This window comes from Rattus norvegicus, chromosome X (assembly GCF_021556685.1).
Source record: "Rattus norvegicus strain SHRSP/BbbUtx chromosome X, alternate assembly SHRSP_T2T, whole genome shotgun sequence".
Taxonomy (NCBI): domain Eukaryota; kingdom Metazoa; phylum Chordata; class Mammalia; order Rodentia; family Muridae; genus Rattus; species Rattus norvegicus.
The window spans coordinates 16,141,041-16,162,099 of record NC_141554.1 but is presented as its reverse complement, the minus strand read 5'-3'; the positions used below and the strand labels follow the sequence as shown (position 1 = coordinate 16,162,099).

The following is a 21,059-nucleotide window of genomic DNA, read 5'->3' as shown; positions in this document are numbered from 1 at the left end:
TTCAGCTCCTTCAATCCTTTCTCTAACTCTTCCAATGGGGACCCCATTTTCAGTTCAGTGGTTGGCTGTGAGCATTCACCTCTGTATTTGTCATGCTCTGGCAGAGCCTCTCAGGAGACGGCTATATCAGACTCCTGTCAGCATGCACTTCTTGGCATCAGCAATAGTGATTGGGTTTGGTGGCTGTATGTGGTTGGGCTGGATCCCCAGGTGGAGCAATCTCAAAAGCTTTGGGTTTTTTTGTTTTTGTTTTTGTTTTTTACTTTCTAGAAATACAGAAAATAGCTTTGCTTTTGACTATTTAAAGTTCCAGTATGGGAAAAGGATAATAATAATGTGCCGTACTTATGACATTAAAGTATATTCAATAAACTAATTAAAATTTTGATATTTCCTAAAGTACATGTTAACTCTGTATATGCAGAAATGAAATTGTCAGATTTTAGATCTAAAGAATCAATAGTTAAGAATTTTATGTAGCCATTAAATGGAAATGATGATTTCCTGGTGGTCATTAGCGATCAGTATAGATAATGCCCCCCCCCCCCCCAGCTGAGGACCGAATCCAGGGCCTCTACCACTGAACTAAATCCCCAACCCCCTAAATAATGTTTCTATTATTCACAGTCTTGTGTGCTATGTGATCTTTGTTTTTTATCAATAGGCAGGGAAACATGAAGCCATCGTAAAGAATGTCCATGATCTACTGGCCAAATTGGCATGGGATTTTTCTCCTGAACAACTTGATCATCTTTTTGATTGCTTTAAGGTAATTATTAACACAACAGAGTTATTACCATTTTATATTTACATAGAATTGATTTATTACAACTACAAGTTATTCTTAATCCACAAACACTTAAAAAGCTCATGAGACAGTTTCTGATATAAAAGGACTTTATCTGGTTTGGAAGACTTTGCCAGTGTTTTCTAAGAGCTTGATTTTCTTTTTCATGATAGATTTAGCTGTAATAAAGACTCTTGTTCAAAGTTCAGGTTATGTTTTGAATTTCTTTTCCCAGTTTATTTGGAAATAGGTTGAAGTATAGAAAAGTAGTAAAGGAAGATTGTGAGAAACATAAGAGAGAGCAATAAAAGAAATATCAATACAATGGTGTTCTGGGGATATATACTGGGGTAAAGCATAACTTAATAGAAATGTAGCGGTTTACATGGCAGTGCCAGACCATACAGTCATACATTGGTTTTGTTATGTCCTTTTATATAGTGTTAACAATCTCTCTCATCAGTCACTGAGATTCAGTGCATAGTTAACTGGTTAGTTAATTTGTGAATTAAGAACATGATATTATGAGAGTACTTACAAAGGGAGGGCCTTTTAACTATTGGCACTATATCATTAGTCACCAAGTATTACTATTAAATATAAGTTGCCATAACACTTTGGAAGGTTGTGTGGTATTTCTGATGAAGTATAATATTCTGGGAATATCAGTATAACTCAGCAGTACAATGTTTGCCTGGCATAACGAGGCTCTCATTCAGTCCCAAACCACATTGCATGTCCAAAAACCCATGAGCTAAAGTGGTTTGTAGTAGCTTACAAATGGCTCAGTAGAGAGGATATATAAGGGATGGAATACTCCATGGCAATGGGAATAAGCAAACAGGAGTGATTTAGCAACATGGGTAAATCTCATTGGCAGTATACTGAAAAAGCACTGAAACTATGTAGTAAGTTCTGTACCTTGATTAATTAACATAAATTTCAGAAATAGTCCCAGATGGGTCCTAGGATTCTATTCACCACAAACATACGGTTTTTAATGTAGGCAATGGTTACATAGATGTCTATACCGAATACTCTTATAACGAAACCAGTTTACATCTTCTTCAATGTATATTTCACAGTAGGGAAGAAATGACCCTCTACCCCAGACATATTAAGTCAGTCACTAGACATAAAGTCTAAAAGTCTATATTCACTAAGTTCAGATCAGTTTTAACACATTAAAAGTTGTAAATCAAATATCTTGTTGAAAATTTTACTGCTTTGAAGGGAACAAATTATTAAATGACTGTTTTATGCATTATTAAATTCATCATACATTTTAACACGAAAAGATAAACTTGCTTTATACATTTTCCCCATCATTTGAAATATGTTAAAGACATTTGTAGAAATAATGTAAGAAGTTATTGTGAATGCCCTAAAGTTAATAGTCATACATCCTTAATATTGAGGCGAGTCCTGAATAGTTCTGCTATATGACCACTGACAGACTTGAAAGAAGAAAAGAAATAAAGCAATTATTACATCCTTTGGGTCGTCTTTCTCCCAGGATAATCTTTAGATAATTCCTTAATGATTATTGCTTAATGATTAATTGATTTCTCCTTTGATAAATGCTTATCAAGAGCTTGCTAAACAAACAGCAAGCACTTTTTTTTTTAGTTGGGGAGCATCTTACTGTGTATCCCTGGCTGCTTATAGACCAGGTTGGCCTCAAACTCAAGATCTACCACACTACCCTAAAACACTAAAAAATGAAGAGGAAAAAAACGAAATGAGGGTTTTCATGTCATTTAAATGTCTTTCTAGGCCAGTTGGACAAATGCAAGTAAAAAGCAACGTGAAAAGCTCCTTGAGCTGATTCGTCGTCTTGCAGAAGATGATAAAGATGGTGTGATGGCACATAAAGTGTTGAACCTTCTGTGGAATCTAGCTCACAGTGATGATGTGCCTGTGGATATCATGGACTTGGCTCTCAGTGCTCACATCAAAATACTAGATTATAGTTGCTCCCAGGTAAGCAGGTGTTGTTTGGCTTGGTTCTATGACTTTTATGTTACTACAGTGCTAGATAGGATGGCTAAAGTACAGGATAATTTTGGTTATCGTAGCCTAATATTTTTAATGACTTCAAGAATTGATGTTCGTGTAAACCTGCCTTTCTTAGGTCTCTACAATAATGTTTTAAGAACCATCTGAGTCTCTATGAAAGGAAGTCATTTAGTGATAGTGTTGTCAACTATATAGTAAAGGAATCAAATAGAATAGAAATATTATAGCTGAGTTAGGAATTTTGTAGATAAATACTTTCTTTGCTCATAAAAGATTAAGAACAATTAGAATTTTCTAGGCAGTAGATCATAGCATTAGGATGTTGCATGTTAATGCATGATTCTGTGATGACATAGAATCTCTTAAGTTAAAACAATAAATCTTAAACCTAGTAAGTTATAAGTCAAACTTTACATGTATATATGTATGTGATAAATTTTAGTGTTTTACTATTTAGAGTTTGGTAGTAAATGTGAAGATAAGACATACCTAGAGCACTTTAAAAAAATTAAACTCTCAAAGTTACAGCATAGCATTTATTATATAAATCTTATAAGAAAAACTGACTATAATTCCGTGGATTATTGGAATTTAGCTTAATTTCATTATAATATACATTTATCTTTGAACATTGTGACTTAGATGAGATAGAATTCTCCTGAGTATTAATTTATATAAAATACTGAAATTGTTTAAGGACCGGGACACACAAAAGATCCAGTGGATAGATCGCTTCATAGAAGAACTTCGCACAAATGACAAGTGGGTCATTCCTGCACTGAAACAAATTAGAGAAATTTGCAGTTTGTTTGGTGAAGCACCTCAAAATTTGAGGTAAGACATTTAAAACTAGACAGTTTAAATATTTTTATTTATGGTTTGTTAATTTCAGTTGGTAAAAGAAAATTTTAAAGAAAGTAAATGGAGTGACAGGAAACTTTAAGAAAAGGGGTCCTTTTGGAACAAAAGAATCTTTTGTCATTCCTAACTTCTCTGTTTCATTGATGAGGAAGGTAAGCTATTAAATCAAAAGTGATCTTGCTGTTTCATGGATGTTTTCATAAAAAAAGGTTGTTTTTTAATTTTTAAAGTTAATTTAGAAGATTAAATTGCATGGAAATTTAAATGATAGTAGATGGCATGATAGAACACTGAACTTTTTAATATCATTTCTTAAGTACACTATCTTAGGCCAGGCATGGTGAAACGTACCCTTAACCTAAGAATTAAGGAATCAGAGGTAGATGGATTTATATAGTTTCCAGGCCAACCTGAGTTCTAGACCAGCCAGGACTACAGAGTGAAGCCCTATCTCAAGCAAATCAAAAAATGAAAAATTAACACACAAAAAATCAGGTGCTGAAGAGATGGTACAGTGCTTAAGAATACCGGATAGTCTTTTTAAAAGAAAATGAATTAATGGATAAAATAAATGTACTATCTTAATGTTTCAAAATCTGTTTATAAATACAAATTGCCCTCTTATTTTCTGGGAAGGAGTTAAAATGGTTGGCATAAAAAGGAAAAATTATGTGGAGTGGAAGAAAGCCTGAGTGTACTAGAACTAATATTCATAAATGAAGTGTGAACAATGCAATCATATAATTGGGAGTATTCTTTAAAAAAATCATGGTTTCCTTGTGTAATAGATGCAGATGGAGGAAAAAGTAATGTTTGTCAAAGTAATCTACTTTGAGTATGTTTGGCCCATGCTATATATGTCACTTGTCCTTTCTGAAATCTATTAACTTTCAGTTAAACATAGTATTCAGCTACTATCCTAGAAATTAATGACCTTCTCTATATCAGAATGGTAGTACAAGCCATGAAAGTTGACTTTGAAATTTGTTTTGTGACAAAACAAATTGAAAAGGAATTAAGTATCTTTCTGGTGACAAGAACAACTAGGCTGCAAACCAAATGTTCCCAGGCTATAACTAACTTAAACAGCTAATAGTTTTTAAAATTTACTACATTTTTTGGGGGGGAACAGAGGATAGGAACTTATTTTTGTATGTCAGAGGACAACATGTTCTCATCTTCCAAAATGAGGATAAGGGGATCAAACTCAAGTTTCCAAACTGGCAGCAAGTGCCTTTTCCTGCTAAGCCATCTGTTTGGCCTCATTAATAATAAAGAATATTGACCAGCAATTGCAATCAATACTAGCTGTATGTACAAAGAAGTTTGGATTTTTGTAATTTTCAAAAAATCATGTATTCTTATTAAAATGCTTTGCTATTGCCACACTATAAGAATAGACACAAACTGATCTTGATTTTCAACTAATAGTTATTTTTTAACATTAATTTCTTTTAAATTTGCTTAATGTCTTTAAGTAAGTAAATGAGTAAAGCTGAGTTTTTAATTAGTAGATAGTAATTTAGTTGTAATAACACTTGATTACAAGAGTTTAATTGCCTAATTATATTGTTAAGTTCTTCTCGTTTCAGTCAAACTCAGAGAAGTCCCCATGTATTTTATCGCCATGATTTAATCAATCAACTTCAGCACAATCATGCCCTAGTTACTTTGGTAGCAGAAAACCTTGCAACTTACATGGAAAGCATGAGACTGTATGGCAGAGGTATGTATTGTAAGATATCTGAACTTTAGGAAGAAACAGCGACTGGTGTTTTCCATAAACTACCGCAGGCGTGACAATTTTATTTTAAAAAACTAATTCATTGGTTTTATGAATTCTTACTTTGTGACTTAAGATCAATATATATTCTCAGATCATTCATATATATATGTATGTGTGTATATATGTAAGTACGTATGTATGTGTATATACACACATATATATACATATATACATACATACACACACATATATAAAATGTTCAACACTTTTTACTTAGTGTTTGCCTTTCATAGTTAAGTTTGGTTTCTGTTTTGCCTCTGCTTGGCACTGCCAGTCAGTATTAAGAATTTCTTATGACCTTTTGAGATAATGTGCATGATTTCTTTTATTACTACATCAAATTTTAAGAAAACTTTTGCTTCTGTAAGTCTTTTTAAGTGTCTTCTATATGTGAAGCCTTATGTCAACATATTTTGACTTCTAAACATCATGTCAGAATCTCTTTACTAATGTGCTTTTTTTTCTGTATATCATCTCATTGTTTTCTTTTATTGGATATTTTCTTTATTTACATTTCAAATTTATCCCCTTTCCTGGTTTCCCCTCTGGAAACCCCTTGTCCCCCCCTTCCTCTGCTTCTATAAGGGTGCTCAATCACCCACTCCCATCTCCCTGCCCTAGCATTGCCCTACACTGGAGGATCGAACCTTTCCAGAAGGGTTCTCCTCCCATTGATGCCCAATAAGGCCATCCTCTTCTACATATGCAGCAGGAACCATTGGTCGCTCCCATGTATACTCTCTTGGGAGTTTAGTCCCTGGGAGCTCTGGGGGTTGTGGTTGGTTGATACTGTTGTTCTTCTTATGGGGTCGCAAACTCCTTCAGTTCCTTTAGTCCCTTCTCTAATTCTTCCTTTGGTGACCCCGTTCTCAGTCCAGTGGTTGACTGCAAGCATCCACCTCTGTATTTGTCATGCTCTGGCACAGTCTCTTAGGTGACAGCTATATCAGGCTCCTGGCAGCATGCACTTCTTGGCATCCAAAATAGTGTCTGGGTTTGGTGACTGTATGTGGGATGAATCACGTGGTGGAACAGTCTCTGGATAGCCTTTCCTTTAGTCTCTGCTCCACATTTTGGCTCTGTGTCCTTCTTGAACTTCATGTGGTGTGTAAATTGTATCTTGGGTATTCCAAGCTTTTGGGCTAAGATCCACTTATCAATGAGTGCATACCATATGTGGTTTTTTTGTGATTAGGTTACCTCACTCAGGATAATATTTTCTAGTCCCATCCATTTGCCTAAGAATTTTATGAAGTAATTGTTTTTAATAGCTGCGTAGTACTCCATTGTGTGGATGTATCATGTATTTTGTATCCATTCCTTTGTTGAAGGATATCTAGGTTCTTTCCAGCTTCTGGCTATTATAAATAAGGCTGCTATGAACATAGTAGAGCATGTGTCCTTGTTATATGTTGGTATAGCTGGGTCCTCAGGTCCAAATTTACTATGTCCAAATTTCTGAGGAACCGCCAGAGTGGTTGTACCAGTTTGCAATCCCACCAACAATGTTCCTCTTTCTCCACATCCTCACCAGCATCTGCTGTCACCTGTCTTTTTTTATCTTAGTCATTCTGACTGGTGTGAGGTGGAATCTCAGAGTTGATTTGATTTGCATTTCCCTGATGACTAAGGATGTTGAACATTTCTTTAGGTACTTCTCATCCGAATTCGATATTCCCAGCTAAGAATTCTTTGTTTACTTCTGTACCCCATTTTTAATAGGATTATTTGATTCTCTGGAGTCTAACCTCTTGAGTTATTTGTATATATTGGATATTAGCCCTCTATCAGTTGTAGGATTGGTAAAGATCTTTTCCCTATCTGTTGGTTGCCATTTTGTCCAGATGACAGTGTCTTTTGCCTTAAAGAAGCTTTGCAATTTTATGAAGTCTCGTTTGTTGATTCTTTAGAGCATAAGCCATTGGCTTCTGTTCAGAAAATTTTCACTTGTGCCATGTGTTCAAGGCTTTTCCCCATTTTCTCTTCTTTTAGTTTGAGTGTATCTGGTTTGATTGGAGGTCCTTGATCTACTTGGACTTGAGCTTTGTATAAGGCGATAAAAGTGGATCAATTTGCATTCTTCTACATGCTGACCTCCAGTTGAACCAGCACCATTTGTTGAAAATGCTATCATTTTTCCCACTGGATGGTTTTAGCTTCTTTGTCCAAAGTCAAGTGACCATAGGTGTGTGGGTTCATTTCTGAGTCTTAAATTCTATTCCATTGATCTACCTGCCTGTCTCTATACCAATACCATACAGTTTTTGTCACAATTGCTTGGTAATCCAGCTTGAGGTCAGGGATGGTAATTCTATTAGAAGTTGTTGAGAATAGTTTTTGTTATCCTAGGTTTTTTTGTTATTCTAAATGATTTTTCAAATTGTTTTTTCTAATTGTATGAAAAATTGAATTGGAATTTTGGTGGAAATTACATTGAATCTATAGATTGCTTTCGACAGGATAGCCATTTTCACTATATTAATCCTGCCAATCCATGAGCATGGGAGATCTTTCCATTCTGAAATCTTTGATTTCTTTCTTCAGAGACTTGAAGTTCTTGTCATATAGATCTTTCACTTGCTTGGTTAGAGTCACACCAAGATATTTTATATTATTTGGGACTATTGTGAGGGGTGACATATCCCTGATTTCTTTCTCAGCCTGATTATCCTATGAGTAGAGGAAGGCTACTGATTTTTTGAGTTAATTTTATACTCAGCCACTTTGCTGAAGTTAAGAGGTTTAGGAGTTCTCTGGTGGAATTTTTACGGACACTTACGTATACTATCATATCATCTGCAAATAGTGACATTTTTGATTTCTTCCTTTCTACTTTATATCCCTTTGACCTCCTTTTGTTGTCTAATTGCTCTGGCTAGGACTTTCGATACTATATTGCATAAGTAGGGAGAGAGTGGGCAGCCTTGTCTAGTCCCTGATTTTTGTGGGATTGCTTCAACTTTCTCTCCATTTAGTTTGATATTGACTGTGGTTTGCTGTATATTGCTTTTCCTATGTTTAGATATGGGCCTTGAATTCCTGACCTTTCCATGACTTTTATCATGAAGGGGTGTTGAATTTTGTCAAATGCTTTCTCAGCATCTAATGAAATGACCATGTGGTTTGTTTTCCTTTGAGTTTGTTTATATATTGGATTACATTGATGTATTTCTGTATATTGAAACATCCTTGCATCCCCGGGATGAAGCCTACTTGATTATGGTGATTGATCATTTTGATGTGTTCTTGGGGATTCCATTTGTGAGAATTTTATTGTTTTTTTTTAATCGATATTCATAAAGGAAATTGGTCTGAAGTTCTCTTTTTTTGTTGGGTCTTTATTTGGTTTAGATATAAGCATAATTGTGGCTTCATAGAAGGAATGGGTAGTGTTCTGTCTGTTTCTATTTTGTGGAATAGTTTGGACAGTATTGGTCTGGCGTCTTCTATGAAGGTCTGATAGAATTCTGCACTGAACCCATCTGGTCCTGGGCTTTTTTTGGTTGGGAGACTTTTAATGAGTGCTTCTATTTCTTTAGGGGTTATGAGGTTGTTTAAATGGTTTATCTGTTCCTGATTTAACTTTGGTACCTGGTATCTGTCTAGGAAATTGTCCCATTTCCTCCAGATTTTCCAGTTTTGTTGAATATAGGCTTTTGTATAGGATCTGATGATTTTTCTAATTTCCTCAGTTTCTGTTGTTATGTCTCCCTTTTCATTTCTGGTTTTGTTAATTTGGATATTCTCTCTGTGTCCTCTCGTTAGTCTGGCTAAGGGTTTATCTCTCTTTTTGATTTTCTCAAAGAACCAGGTTTTGGTTGATTCTTTCTATGGTCCTTTTTGTTTCTACTTGGTTGATTTCAGCTCTGAGTTTGATTATTTCCTGCCTTCTACTCCTCCTGGGTGTATTTGCTTCTTTTTTGTTCTAGAGCTTTCAGATGTGCTGTCAAGCTATATACTCTCCAGTTTCTTTTTGGAGGCGCTCAGAGCTATGAGTTTTCCTGTTAGCACTGCTTTCATTGTGTCCCATGAGTTTGGGTATGTTGTATCCTCGTTTTCATTAAGTTCTAAAAAGCCTTTAATTTATTTCTTCTTTGACCAGGTTATCATTGAGTAGAGCATTGTTCAACTTCCATGTTTATGTTGGCTTTCTGTTGTTTTTGTTGTTATTGAAGACCAGCCTTAGTCCATGGTGATCTGATAGGATGCATGGGATTTTTTTCAATCTTCTTGTCTCTTTTGAGGCCTGTTTTGTGACCAATTATATGGTCAATTTTTCAGAAGCATGAGCTGCTGAGAAGAAGGTATATTCTTTTGTTTTAGAATGAAATGTTCACGGGTTGGGGATTTAGCTCAGCAGTAGAGTGCTTGCCTAGCACGCGCAAGGCCCTGGGTTCGGTCCCCAGCTCCGAAAAAAAAAATAGAATGAAATGTTCTATAAATATCTGTTAAATCCGTTTGGTTCATAACTTCTGTTAGTGTCTCTGTTTAGTTTCTGTTTCCATGATCTGTCCATTGATGAGAGTGGGGTGTTGAAATCTCCTACTATTATTGTGTGAGGTGCAATGTGTGTTTTGAGCTTTAGTAAGGTTTCTTTTATGTATGTAGGTGCCCTTGCATTTGGAGCATAGATATTTAGGATTGAGAGTTTTTTTCTTTGATGATTATGAAGTGTCCTTCCTTATCTTTTTTGATAACTTTTGGTTGAAAGTCGATTTTATTCCATATTAGAATGGCTACTCAGCTTGTTTCTTGGGACTATTTGCTAGGAAAAATGTTTTCCAGTCTTTTACTCTAAGGTAGTGTCTGTCTTTGTCTCTGAGGTGTGTTTCCTATAATGCAGTAAAATGCTGGGTCCTGTTTACGTATCCAGTCTGTTAGTCTATGTCCTTTTATTGGGGAATTGAGTCCATTGATGTTGAGAGATATTAAGGAATAGTGGTTGTTGTTTCCTGTTATTTTTGTTGTTAGAGGTGGAATTATGTTTGTGTGGCTATCTTCTTTGCGATTTGTTGAAAATTATTTCCTTTCTTTTGCTAGGGTATAGTGTGCTTCTTAGTAAACACTCTTTGTTTTATGTCATGTTTATAGTCCAGCATTCCCAAAAGAAAAGCCATTTCCTAATGTTCTGGTTTGTCCCTACCATAGAGAACTTTATGTAGTTTCAATGCTACAGGCTGAATTATACATGATACCTGTATATACCATTCACTTGCTATGTTATTAGATTTACAGAATATATATTAAAAATGAAGATTTGTAACACTATTTCAGTGTTGCAAGAATGGACTTGACATTCAATTAAATTCATAGTGCTTATAGATTACCAAACTTCCGTTTTAACATTAAAAATTCCGATAAACATAATTAAAAATAACTCTTCAGATAGTCCTACTGATTTTGTTGACTCTGCTGTTAGATTTCTCCCTTTTAGGCCAGCTGAGTCCTCCTAGATGTGGTTGGTGCCAGATAAATATTTAAAACATTACGCAGTTGAGGAAGGACCAAATAGTGATCTTCAATCATTTTAATCTTAAATCGTTTCTCATCGCCATGATCGAACATTGAAGGCCATGTAGATATACAACCATGTGGTATGTTTTCTATACCAGAGAAAACCAAAATGTGATGAGAAAAGGTCATAAGCTCTGTACATAGACAGTCAAGCATTGAGATTTAATTCATCAGACTTTTTTCTATAATCTCTTGGTGATACAGCCTTTTTAATTATCAATTCAGACTTTGCCCCAAGGTAAGTATGATACAGGCTATATTTTCTTCTCAGAAATTGGAAAATGTGCTTTTGGGTGCTTAGGAGTTTTAGTTAGGGTGTGTAGTTTCAGTTCAGCCTCACTAACGTTTTCTATTCCATTTCAGTCAAATTTTACACGAATGCTTGCATTTTTCAAGGCTTTTTTCTTTTTTCTTATATTGTCTATTTTGCTGCTAATACGTGTCAGTTCACACATATATTGTCCAAGTCTGATATATGAATGACTGACTCAAACATAGTATTTTTTATGACCATCGCTAAGTTACTTATGCTAAAACAATATCTGGCACATAGTAAGCACTGGATTTTTTTATATTTTCCTCTGAATTGATACCACATATCTCTTTGTCTTAGTCTGTATACTATTTCACTATAATATAGCACTATTGTACGGAACACTAGTATATGTTTTATACTTATTTCAATATGGGCAAGAGGTAATTTTTAATGCTACTAAAATCCTATTGAATGCACATTAAGTTACTTCTGTGATAGTAATGTCTGCCAACATTTTTGAATTTGCAATTGTGCAGTAAATTACAGAATTTGTTGCTTGTGCATGGTGAATGTGTTGGGTGACTCTCATTATAAATGAGATGCTTAGCAGAATAACATCAAACTTCTACAGTTAACTGATAATCTGAATTACATGTAACCTTTGCATCAACATTAAGTATATGTTCTGTTTATATTTCATTACCATAAGCATCTTCAGCTTGGATGGGAATGCTTATCAGTCAAATGGTTAAAATGTTTCAAGTTCTACGTTGGGATTGTTTTTGTCTTGGTCAATGCTGCTGTTCTTCACAACTCCAACTCCTCCTCCTCCTCCTCCTCTTCCTCTTCCTCCTCCTCCAGAGAAAGAAAGATCTTACTGTATAATTCAGGCTGTCTTGAAACTGTAAACAAATCTGCCCTTGATCTCCATGAAATCTGCTTCTGCCTCCCAAGTACTGGAACTAAAGGCTACACCACTATACCCAGCACCATCTTCTATATCAACTTTCTTAAGTAACGAAAGAGGAACTTACTAAAATTTTTTTACCAATATTTGCCTATGTGTTGTAACTACTAGTGCTTTCATATGCTGGTGCTTACCCATCTTCCTTGAGTTTTTCTGTACAGACTGCATAGCAAAGTGTAAACCACCTTTCAGTTGTCACTGAAGCTTTAGTTCACTGCAAGGATAGTTATTGTGCTGACCTCAACACTTACTAGAAATGTGATTTGCCTCATCGCTTTTCCTTGTTCTCAGCCATGAAGTACAAACTGTATATGGGTTTTAAAAATATAGTATTAACTACTTTGTTAGCATTTTCTACCTACTACTTATCTGGAGAAATGGATGTTTTGGGGCCTGAAGCAAGGACTTCTTACTTGCAAAAGTATAAAAGTGATCAAAGAATCAAGTTTATGTTTAAAGAATGAAGAATTAGGTGTTTATTGGCCAAAACTAGAACAAAATAATTAAAATAACTATACACATTGAATAAATAAAATATAAACTCATAAAGGAAAATAAAAGTCAGTGGACCTTGACAAAACAAAACATTTAAATGGATAAAAATAATTTTAAAGTGCTTAAAAATTGTTATAAGGAGTTATAACAAATCTAGATCTCAGAACTAGCATTTGTGCTACAACTCGTTCACCATGAAAAAACTATTCTGGACTAGTTTGACTAAGGAGTAGTCTCCCTCCCCACAGCTCCTAATCTAGGATTGCACTTGGTTTCTTGCACAGTAAGCTGTTAGCCTTCTTTTTCTTAGTCCTTGTTACAGATGCCTTCTTAAATATGCAGATGTGACTTCATTACCCTCCCCATTCAGTATCTATTAAGTTAAAACTTAACTACAGGGCTGGAGAGATGGCTCAGTGGTTAAGAGCACCGACTGTTCTTCCTGAGGTCCTGAGTTCAAATCCCAGCAACCACATGGTGGCTCACAACCATCTGTAATGAGATTCGATGCCCTCTTCTGGTGTGTCTGAAGACAGCTACAGTGTACTCATATACAATAAATAAATCTTTAAAAAAAAAAAAAACAAAAAAAAACTTAACTACAAACATTATATGCCGTCATTAGGGCACTAATTACCACCCCCAAGCTGGTTCCAGTTGTCTATACCAGGGGAAATTAATGGCCCTATTTTTACCCTTGCACATATTGATAACTCAGATATCATTCTCGAAAAAGCTGGATGCTGTCTTGTCTCTGATTCCTACCTAAGTAACACAGACATTCTACCCAAAGGGTGGAGAGAAGGCATAGGGACAGAGTTTCCACAGTTGGTTATATTTGAAGAAACCAGAACATTCCATGTCATGTAATTTGTCTACAGAGAGATGGGTGAAGAACATCTAAAAGGATTGTAGCTCCCTCTTAACTGCTGTCACCAAGTGAAATGGTACAGCAAACAAGTTTCCACCTAGAAGGCAAAATGAGCCCTTCTGTGATCCCAGTCTCACAGAGTACTCAATAATGCTGTGTAAGTGCGTTATGCTACATCACCTACTCAGGGCTGGATATGAAACAGGTTGAAATTTCTTCAGAGAAACTATAGGTGGCTAGTAAGAACTTTAAAAGATGTTCAATATCATTAATTTTAAAAATGTAAGCCAAGGGGTTGGGGATTTAGCTCAGTGGTAGAGCGCTTGCCTAGGAAGCGCAAGGCCCTGGGTTCGGTCCCCAGCTCCGAAAAAAAGAAAAAAAAAAGATGTAAGTCAAAACCACGGTAAGCAAGAATATATATTGTGATATAGGATAACACTTTGGTATTGCTGAGACTATTCAGAAATTAGATCTTCATTCTTTGTGACCATATTTATTAACTAGATTGGCAGTTCTTCTAAATATTATACAGAATCTAGTATGGCTCATACTCAAGTAAAATGGAAACAAACTATTTAAAAAAACTTGGAAATGAATATTTATAGCAAACTTGTTACAATAGCCTAAAGTAGAAATAATAAAAATTGATATGTCCATAGAGTAAAATACTGCTCATCATGTCAAAAGAATAACATTCTATAATATACATGAATCTTGAAAACTTGCTAATTTGGGGGAGCACTGATAAATTTGTGCTCCCCAATATGACTATGTTATAATTACACATATGAAATGCCTCAGATAATACTCTGTCTGTGTATGGAGAGGAAACAAAAATGATTTGTATAATCTCTAAGATGAAAAATGTAGTACACTATAAGACTGGTAATTACACAACTCTCTCAAAAACCTGAAGACTTTAAATTGATGATGTTGGTGGTGATTAAAATAATTTTTATTGGGGTTGGGGATTTAGCTCAGTGCCAGAGCGCTTGGCCCTGGGTTCGGTCCCCAGCTCTGAAAAAAAGAAAAAAAATAATTTTTATTTGCTTGAGGTGGGAGCTCATAACCTTTAATCTCAGCACTCAGCAGGCAGATTTCTGTTAGTTTATACAGGGAGTTCCAGGACAGCCAGGGATACACAGAGAAACTTTGTCTTGAAAAATGAAAAAAGTTTATTAACAGATGAACTTAATTGATTTTGATGTATTTATTATTATATGTGAATGAGTGTTTTCCAGGTATGTATGTGCACTATATTCATGTCTGGTGCATAAAGCTGTCAGAAGAGGACATCAGATCTCCTGGAAGTGAAGTTACCAGTTTGAGCCACTCTGTGTTATGCTGGAAAATGAACCCAGCTCCTGCAAGAGCAACAAGTAGTCTTACCCACTGAACCAATTCTCCAACCCCAACTTAATTTTTCATAATGAATTCTAAAATAACTCTCACAACTTGATACTTAAATTAATGAGAACTGATTTTGTGTTGGTTATCTGCCAACCAATTTTCTAAGATTCTTTAATTGATTGTATATATTTCCTCCATGGGATACCTGCTACATAAGATAATACAAGTCAGGAATGGTTGTCTTCCTTTTTTGCTAGCAAACCAAAGAATTGTTGAGACTACTACTTACAGTAAAATTATCAGCTTTTATATTTGTTTTTGAGACAGGATCTTTGTATGTATCCATGCCTGGCCTGGAACTCAACTGTATACACCAACTGAACTCAGACTCACAAAGATCTGCCTGCCTCTGCCCCTCCCCATTGCTGAGACTATAGGTGTCCACCACCATTTCCCATGTCTTACAAAGCTAGAGTCTTTATTTCTTGACTTTTCTCGATTATTGTTTGGGTTTCCTTGGACTTTTTCAAAGCTCTATGTCCAAAGTGTTCATAATTGAACACAGAATGGAGTAGGGTGAATTGCTAAAACCAATGGGGCAAAAATGGCATCTTGACAGTGAAGAAGCCTGGTGGAAACCATTTCAACTATGTAATCAAAGAGCATCGTGAGGATTGCCACAAAGTGACATGATCTGCCTTCTGATTGTTGATACCAGGAGGATATAGCATCACTTCTCTAAAACTCTTGCCTAGAATTTATAGCCCAAATATACGAAGGAGGAAAAGGATTGTTCTAAAGAGTTTTGGTTACCTAGGAAGCGCAAGGCCCTGGGTTCGGTCCCCAGCTCCGAAAAGAAAAAAAAAGAACCAAAAAAAAAAAAAAAAGAGTTTTGGTGGCACATTTAACAGACCACTTCCTTTGGGTTTTATAAAACGAATGTATATTTCATTAGGATATTAGATGGGTTGGAAAGCACCAATTATCAATGTACCAGTTATTAGATTTGCACTTGCCTTATATAATGATTGATCAATGATTTTTTTCTTTTGAGCTGACAGGTTACTTGGTTGAAATCAGCAATGGTATGATTATTCATATATATATAATGCATCTTTTTAATTTTCTTAATTTGCAGACAATGAAGACTATGACCCACAAACTGTGAGAGTGGGAAGTAGATATAGTCATGTTCAAGAAGTCCAAGAACGTCTTAACTTTCTTAGGTTTGTTTAATATAATTAGTATTCGTCTCTGACCAGAGTATACTGACTGAATATGCTGTCTTTGTTGATTTTTCCCTTTGCCACAGCTTCCTATGTTGCTGAATACTATAAGGTTAAAGGGGATTGTAACATTCATTTCATTTTTTTAAGCTGTAGGATAGACTTCTCATATTTGTTTATGCTGGAAATGTTTACTTTTAGAGGACAATATTTTAGATTTTTTTGTTTACATTCCAAATGTTGACACCCCCCCCCCCCCCGTCCTCCTTCCCAGAGTTCTTCACCCCACCCCTCCTCCCTAGAGGACAAACTTTTATACATTGATACAAACCAGATGGAGAACCATACTATCATTAGTACCATCAGAACTAAACAATTGAGAGAAAAGTTCTTTTGGACCAAAGCAGTCTGAGCCCTGTAGTACATTGTTCTACAGTGGCCAGCAAAGGCAGTTTGAAATCATGTTATTAATACATCTTCTCTAAGAAGGATGAGGAAAATGGGTATGTTTCATTAAACCACATTGGAATCTTCCAAAGATTTGCTCCATGATATCAACTTTTAGTGAATAATCAATCCTTTAAAGATTTGAAAAGTCCCTTGTATTTAAAGGTTTATAACAAGGGGTACATCTTAAGAAGTCAGACAAGTCCTAAATATCAGTAAATCTGAAAATTGGTTGCATTTGTTGCTCTGATATAGGTAGGTCCTGGAGAGTATTTTTGTGTTTTCCCCCTTTGATTGTTGGTTGACTTTATTTTATTGAGCTCTTTTGTTTGGGGGTGAAAATAGGATTGCATAATGATTTTAACTTGAGAAAACCTCTCCCATCTTTTAAGAATTATTGGCATTTGTTTAAAGTTGATGCTTTTCAACCTCACATTGATAATTGTTGCCTTAGTGAGTCATAGTTATTGATGACCTGTATCCCTTTGGCTTACTAGAGCTAGAAAATGGTGCAAGCCCCTTTGCCATATTGAAGTTTGGAATCGAAGATGTGTTACAGTCCCGACTGGTTATTTATGTTAGTACTTACCTGTGTATACCAACAGTTTTACCAGAGGCAAAAGGACCTTATTTTTATTAATACCTCTTAGCCTGTGCTAATAAACATTTTATATTTTACCTCCTATTTGATCAACAAGAGTCAGATGTTTTAGAGTAACCAGTGTGAGACAAATGGTTGTCTTTTTTTTTTTTTTTTTGCTTTGTTCTTTTCTTTGTTTAGTTTGTTTTTGATTTTCAAGACAGGCTTTCTCTGTGTAACTCTTGGAAATCAGATAAAAACCGAGAAGCAAGTTCAATATATATAATTGTGGTGTAGATATTATTTTATACACAGATAGGTAGGTTATATTTCAGAATAAATGTCAAATAAATTAATTTTTTGTTTTTCTAAGATTTTTATTGAAGGATGGCCAGCTATGGCTGTGTGCTCCTCAGGCAAAACAAATATGGAAGTGCTTAGCAGAGAATGCGGTTTATCTTTGTGACCGTGAAGCCTGCTTTAAGTGGTATTCCAAATTAATGGGAGATGAACCAGACTTAGATCCTGATATCAATAAGGACTTCTTTGAAAGTAATGTGCTTCAGCTTGATCCTTCACTATTAACTGAAAATGGAATGAAATGTTTTGAGAGATTCTTCAAAGCTGTGAATTGTCGAGAAGGAAAACTAGTAGCAAAAAGAAGAGCCTATATGATGGATGATTTGGAATTGATAGGATTAGACTATCTTTGGAGGGTAAGTCAAAAATAGGAGCTCTGTCCACATTGTACCTGATATTGTATGAATAAGTAACTATAACTAAAAATGTAGCATATAAATTGTGTTCTGATGCTTGACTCAGGATTTATCATTATCTTGCATTTGTGTGTTCCTTACTAGCATTGTTTAACATTCTTTTAAATATAGAAAAGTATAGTGTTGATCTATTGAAGTCTAAAGTATCTATTATGATATTTTATATTTCTATCTTTAAAGTCTTAGGTTGGTTAAATATAGCTGCTTGTATTATTATGTTTTAGATGTCTGCAAATCATATACATATACCAAAGTGTTTCATGTGGTATTTGAGTGCTTAATACTTCAAATAAGTAAAGCTTGGAGTTGTAGGGTGTTTGTCTGTTTTAAAAGCAGTGAAAGTGCTTGAAAGGCAGTGCGTATGTAAGCGTGGATTAAGCCCCAGGTTCAGTCTCCAGCACATACTTTAATGTTACAAACCCTTCTCTAAATCCAAATTCGCGCCTCAGGTAAAATGAGTGGATGGCACATATTTGAAAAGTAGAGGTCTAGGCCAGCCTGAGGCTAGAGATATAGAGTAAGATCCTGAAAATAACAGCAATAATCACACTTTACATGATAATGAAAAATATAAACAGTTGAATAGAGGAAGCCTGTATATGTTTGTTCCTTGTCTCCAGGCTTTCTTAATCTTGCCTTCTCCAAACCTCTCTACAGGGATCAGCCTTGACATATTTCATCTAAACACTAGAGGGTAGGACAGAGTTTGAAAACCACAATGTAAATAGGTATGGATTGTAAATATTATAGAACTGAGAGAAGGAAGAATTTTTTTTTAATTTTATTTTATTGTATATGAGTACACTGTAGCTGCCTTCAGACACACCAGAAGAGGGCATCAGATCTCATTACAGATGGTTGTGAGCCACCATGTGGTTGCTGAACTCAGGACCTCAGGAAGAGTAGTCGGTGCTCTTAACCACTGAGCCATCTCTCCAGCCCGGAAGAATTTTTATACTAAATCTGTATTCAAATAGAATCTTGTTTTCTTCTACCTAGTTTAAATTCCTCCTTGAAAGCCTCATATTTTGGTCAAACCATATTTTATTTGTAGTAAATTTAAAAATTGGCATTTATTCTTGGATCTGTTTGTCTCATTTACTTACTCAGTGTACCATTATGTTGTTAAATAGTGTATTAAAAATAACTAATGAAACATTTCTTGAGAAATATTAATTTTTTTAATGTAGGTTGTAATTCAGAGTAATGATGATATTGCCAGCCGAGCTATTGATCTCCTCAAAGAGATATACACAAACCTTGGTCCAAGACTGCAGGTCAATCAGGTGAGAGGATCTGCATTAAAACTTGTACAAGCTAGAATTCCAATTGATAGGACTATAATCCTTATAAGATGTTTCTCTTTAATTCAGAATTAACTGGAAATTGTTTTGTTTCAGCTATTAAAAACATATGTAAAAGTTGGGTGTGGTGGTATATGCCTATGATCTTGGTATCAGAGAGCTTGGGACAGGAAAATTATAGGTTTTAAGCCAGTTTGGACTATATAGTAGCACTTTGCCTCAAAATATATACATATATAAAATACTTATATGAAGTACTGTCTAAATGAATCTTGCCTTGATGATAATCTTGAAGAGGTTGGGTTACTTTGAATGTCAATTATTATGTATTGAAATACTAAAGACTCTGCTGAGTTTCTTTTGTAATTAGTAACATATACTCTGAATTTCTTTTTTTATCTCCTTTGATAAACTTATTTGACATTAGTTTCTCTTTAAATAATAAACTATCTGCTTAAAATATGATTATTGTTTAGAGCAACATTGTTAGATGTTCTCCTCTATATATTATATTTGCAGGTGGTGATCCATGAAGACTTCATTCAGTCTTGCTTTGATCGTTTGAAAGCCTCTTATGACACGTTGTGTGTTTTGGATGGTGACAAAGACAGTATTAATTGTGCAAGACAGGAAGCTGTTCGAATGGTCCGAGTATTAACTGTTTTAAGAGAATATATAAATGAATGTGACAGTGATTATCATGAAGAAAGAACAATTTTGCCTATGTCAAGGTTTGTGAATAATTGATACCTGGGATTAATTTTTAGTTGCTTGATATTTTCCTAACCATTTCCCTATTTAAAAATGTGTACAAGGGAAAGAGAAGAAAAGAGATTTATCTTTTTGAAAATGTATCTTGACCTTTAAAAACATAAGCATCGGGTTGGGGATTTTTTTTAGCTCAGTGGTAGAGCGCTCGCCTAGCAAGCTTCAAGGCCCCGGGTTCGGAAAAAAAAAAAAAAAAACAACATAAGCATCTTATGGAGATATTTGCTTATTTTTGTGATAGAATAGTTTATTAGGGAAGAAAGTAGGTCAGAGTTTCTAGAGCTTTTTTAAAAAGTTTGTGATTATTTTGTTTTGATTAAATATGTTTCTCACTGTGTAGTGTTCAGAGTGGCCTTAAACTTAGATTGTCACTGCTTCCCCTGTGCAGGGATTACATGCCCACCATGTTATCTTTTTTAAATAACAGACTTTTTATTCCTTCAATGTCAGTTTTTATTTTATTAATTTTCCTTTTACATAAAAAAATACTATTTCATTTATGTGGCTGTGCATGTGCCGTGGTGCAAGTGTGGAGATCAGAGGACAATTCAAAGGAGTCTGTTCGTTTACCATTTGGGTCATTTGGTTCCCAGGGACCATTTGGGTTTTCAGGTTTGGTAGCAATCCCCTTTATATACTGAGAAACCTCATAAGCCCCAAGTTTCAATATAATTGTGTTTTATATACACATTTTTATGAGTGAAGGTGTACCCATCATGCTCCTTTGTGGAAGCCAGTAGTAGACTTTGGGTGTCCTGTCCTGTTATTCTCCTTACTATTCCGTTTAATCTGTCCTCTCAATGAGCTAGGAGCTAGACAGGCAGCAAACCCCAATCATCTTATTTTCGTCACCCACACTTTTAGAATTATGAGCACCTTTAGCTAAAAAGCTAATATAGGGGCTGGAGATTTGGACTTGGGCCCTCGTGCTTTGTGCTTGTACAATAAGCACTCTTACCACTGAGACATCCCTTCAGTTTCAGTTTTTTTTATACTTGTTTATACTGTTAAACATTATAGCATGCCTTTTAGCTGAACGCTCAGGATGCATA

The 21,059-nt window shown here is 35.2% G+C and overlaps 1 protein-coding gene across 2 annotated transcripts in view; it reads left to right on the top strand.

The window, feature by feature from the left end:
- Window positions 1-21,059, top strand: part of Usp9x (ubiquitin specific peptidase 9, X-linked) — a 107,529-nt gene that overhangs the window by 41,944 nt on the left and 44,526 nt on the right. The window contains 8 exon segments of one of the 2 annotated variants that reach the window (NM_001135923.2): window positions 665-769; window positions 2,564-2,770; window positions 3,504-3,640; window positions 5,260-5,393; window positions 16,045-16,132; window positions 17,533-17,875; window positions 19,126-19,221; window positions 19,759-19,970. In NM_001135923.2, the coding sequence (NP_001129395.1) occupies window positions 665-769; window positions 2,564-2,770; window positions 3,504-3,640; window positions 5,260-5,393; window positions 16,045-16,132; window positions 17,533-17,875; window positions 19,126-19,221; window positions 19,759-19,970 (1,322 nt within the window). 2 annotated transcript variants of the gene reach the window in all.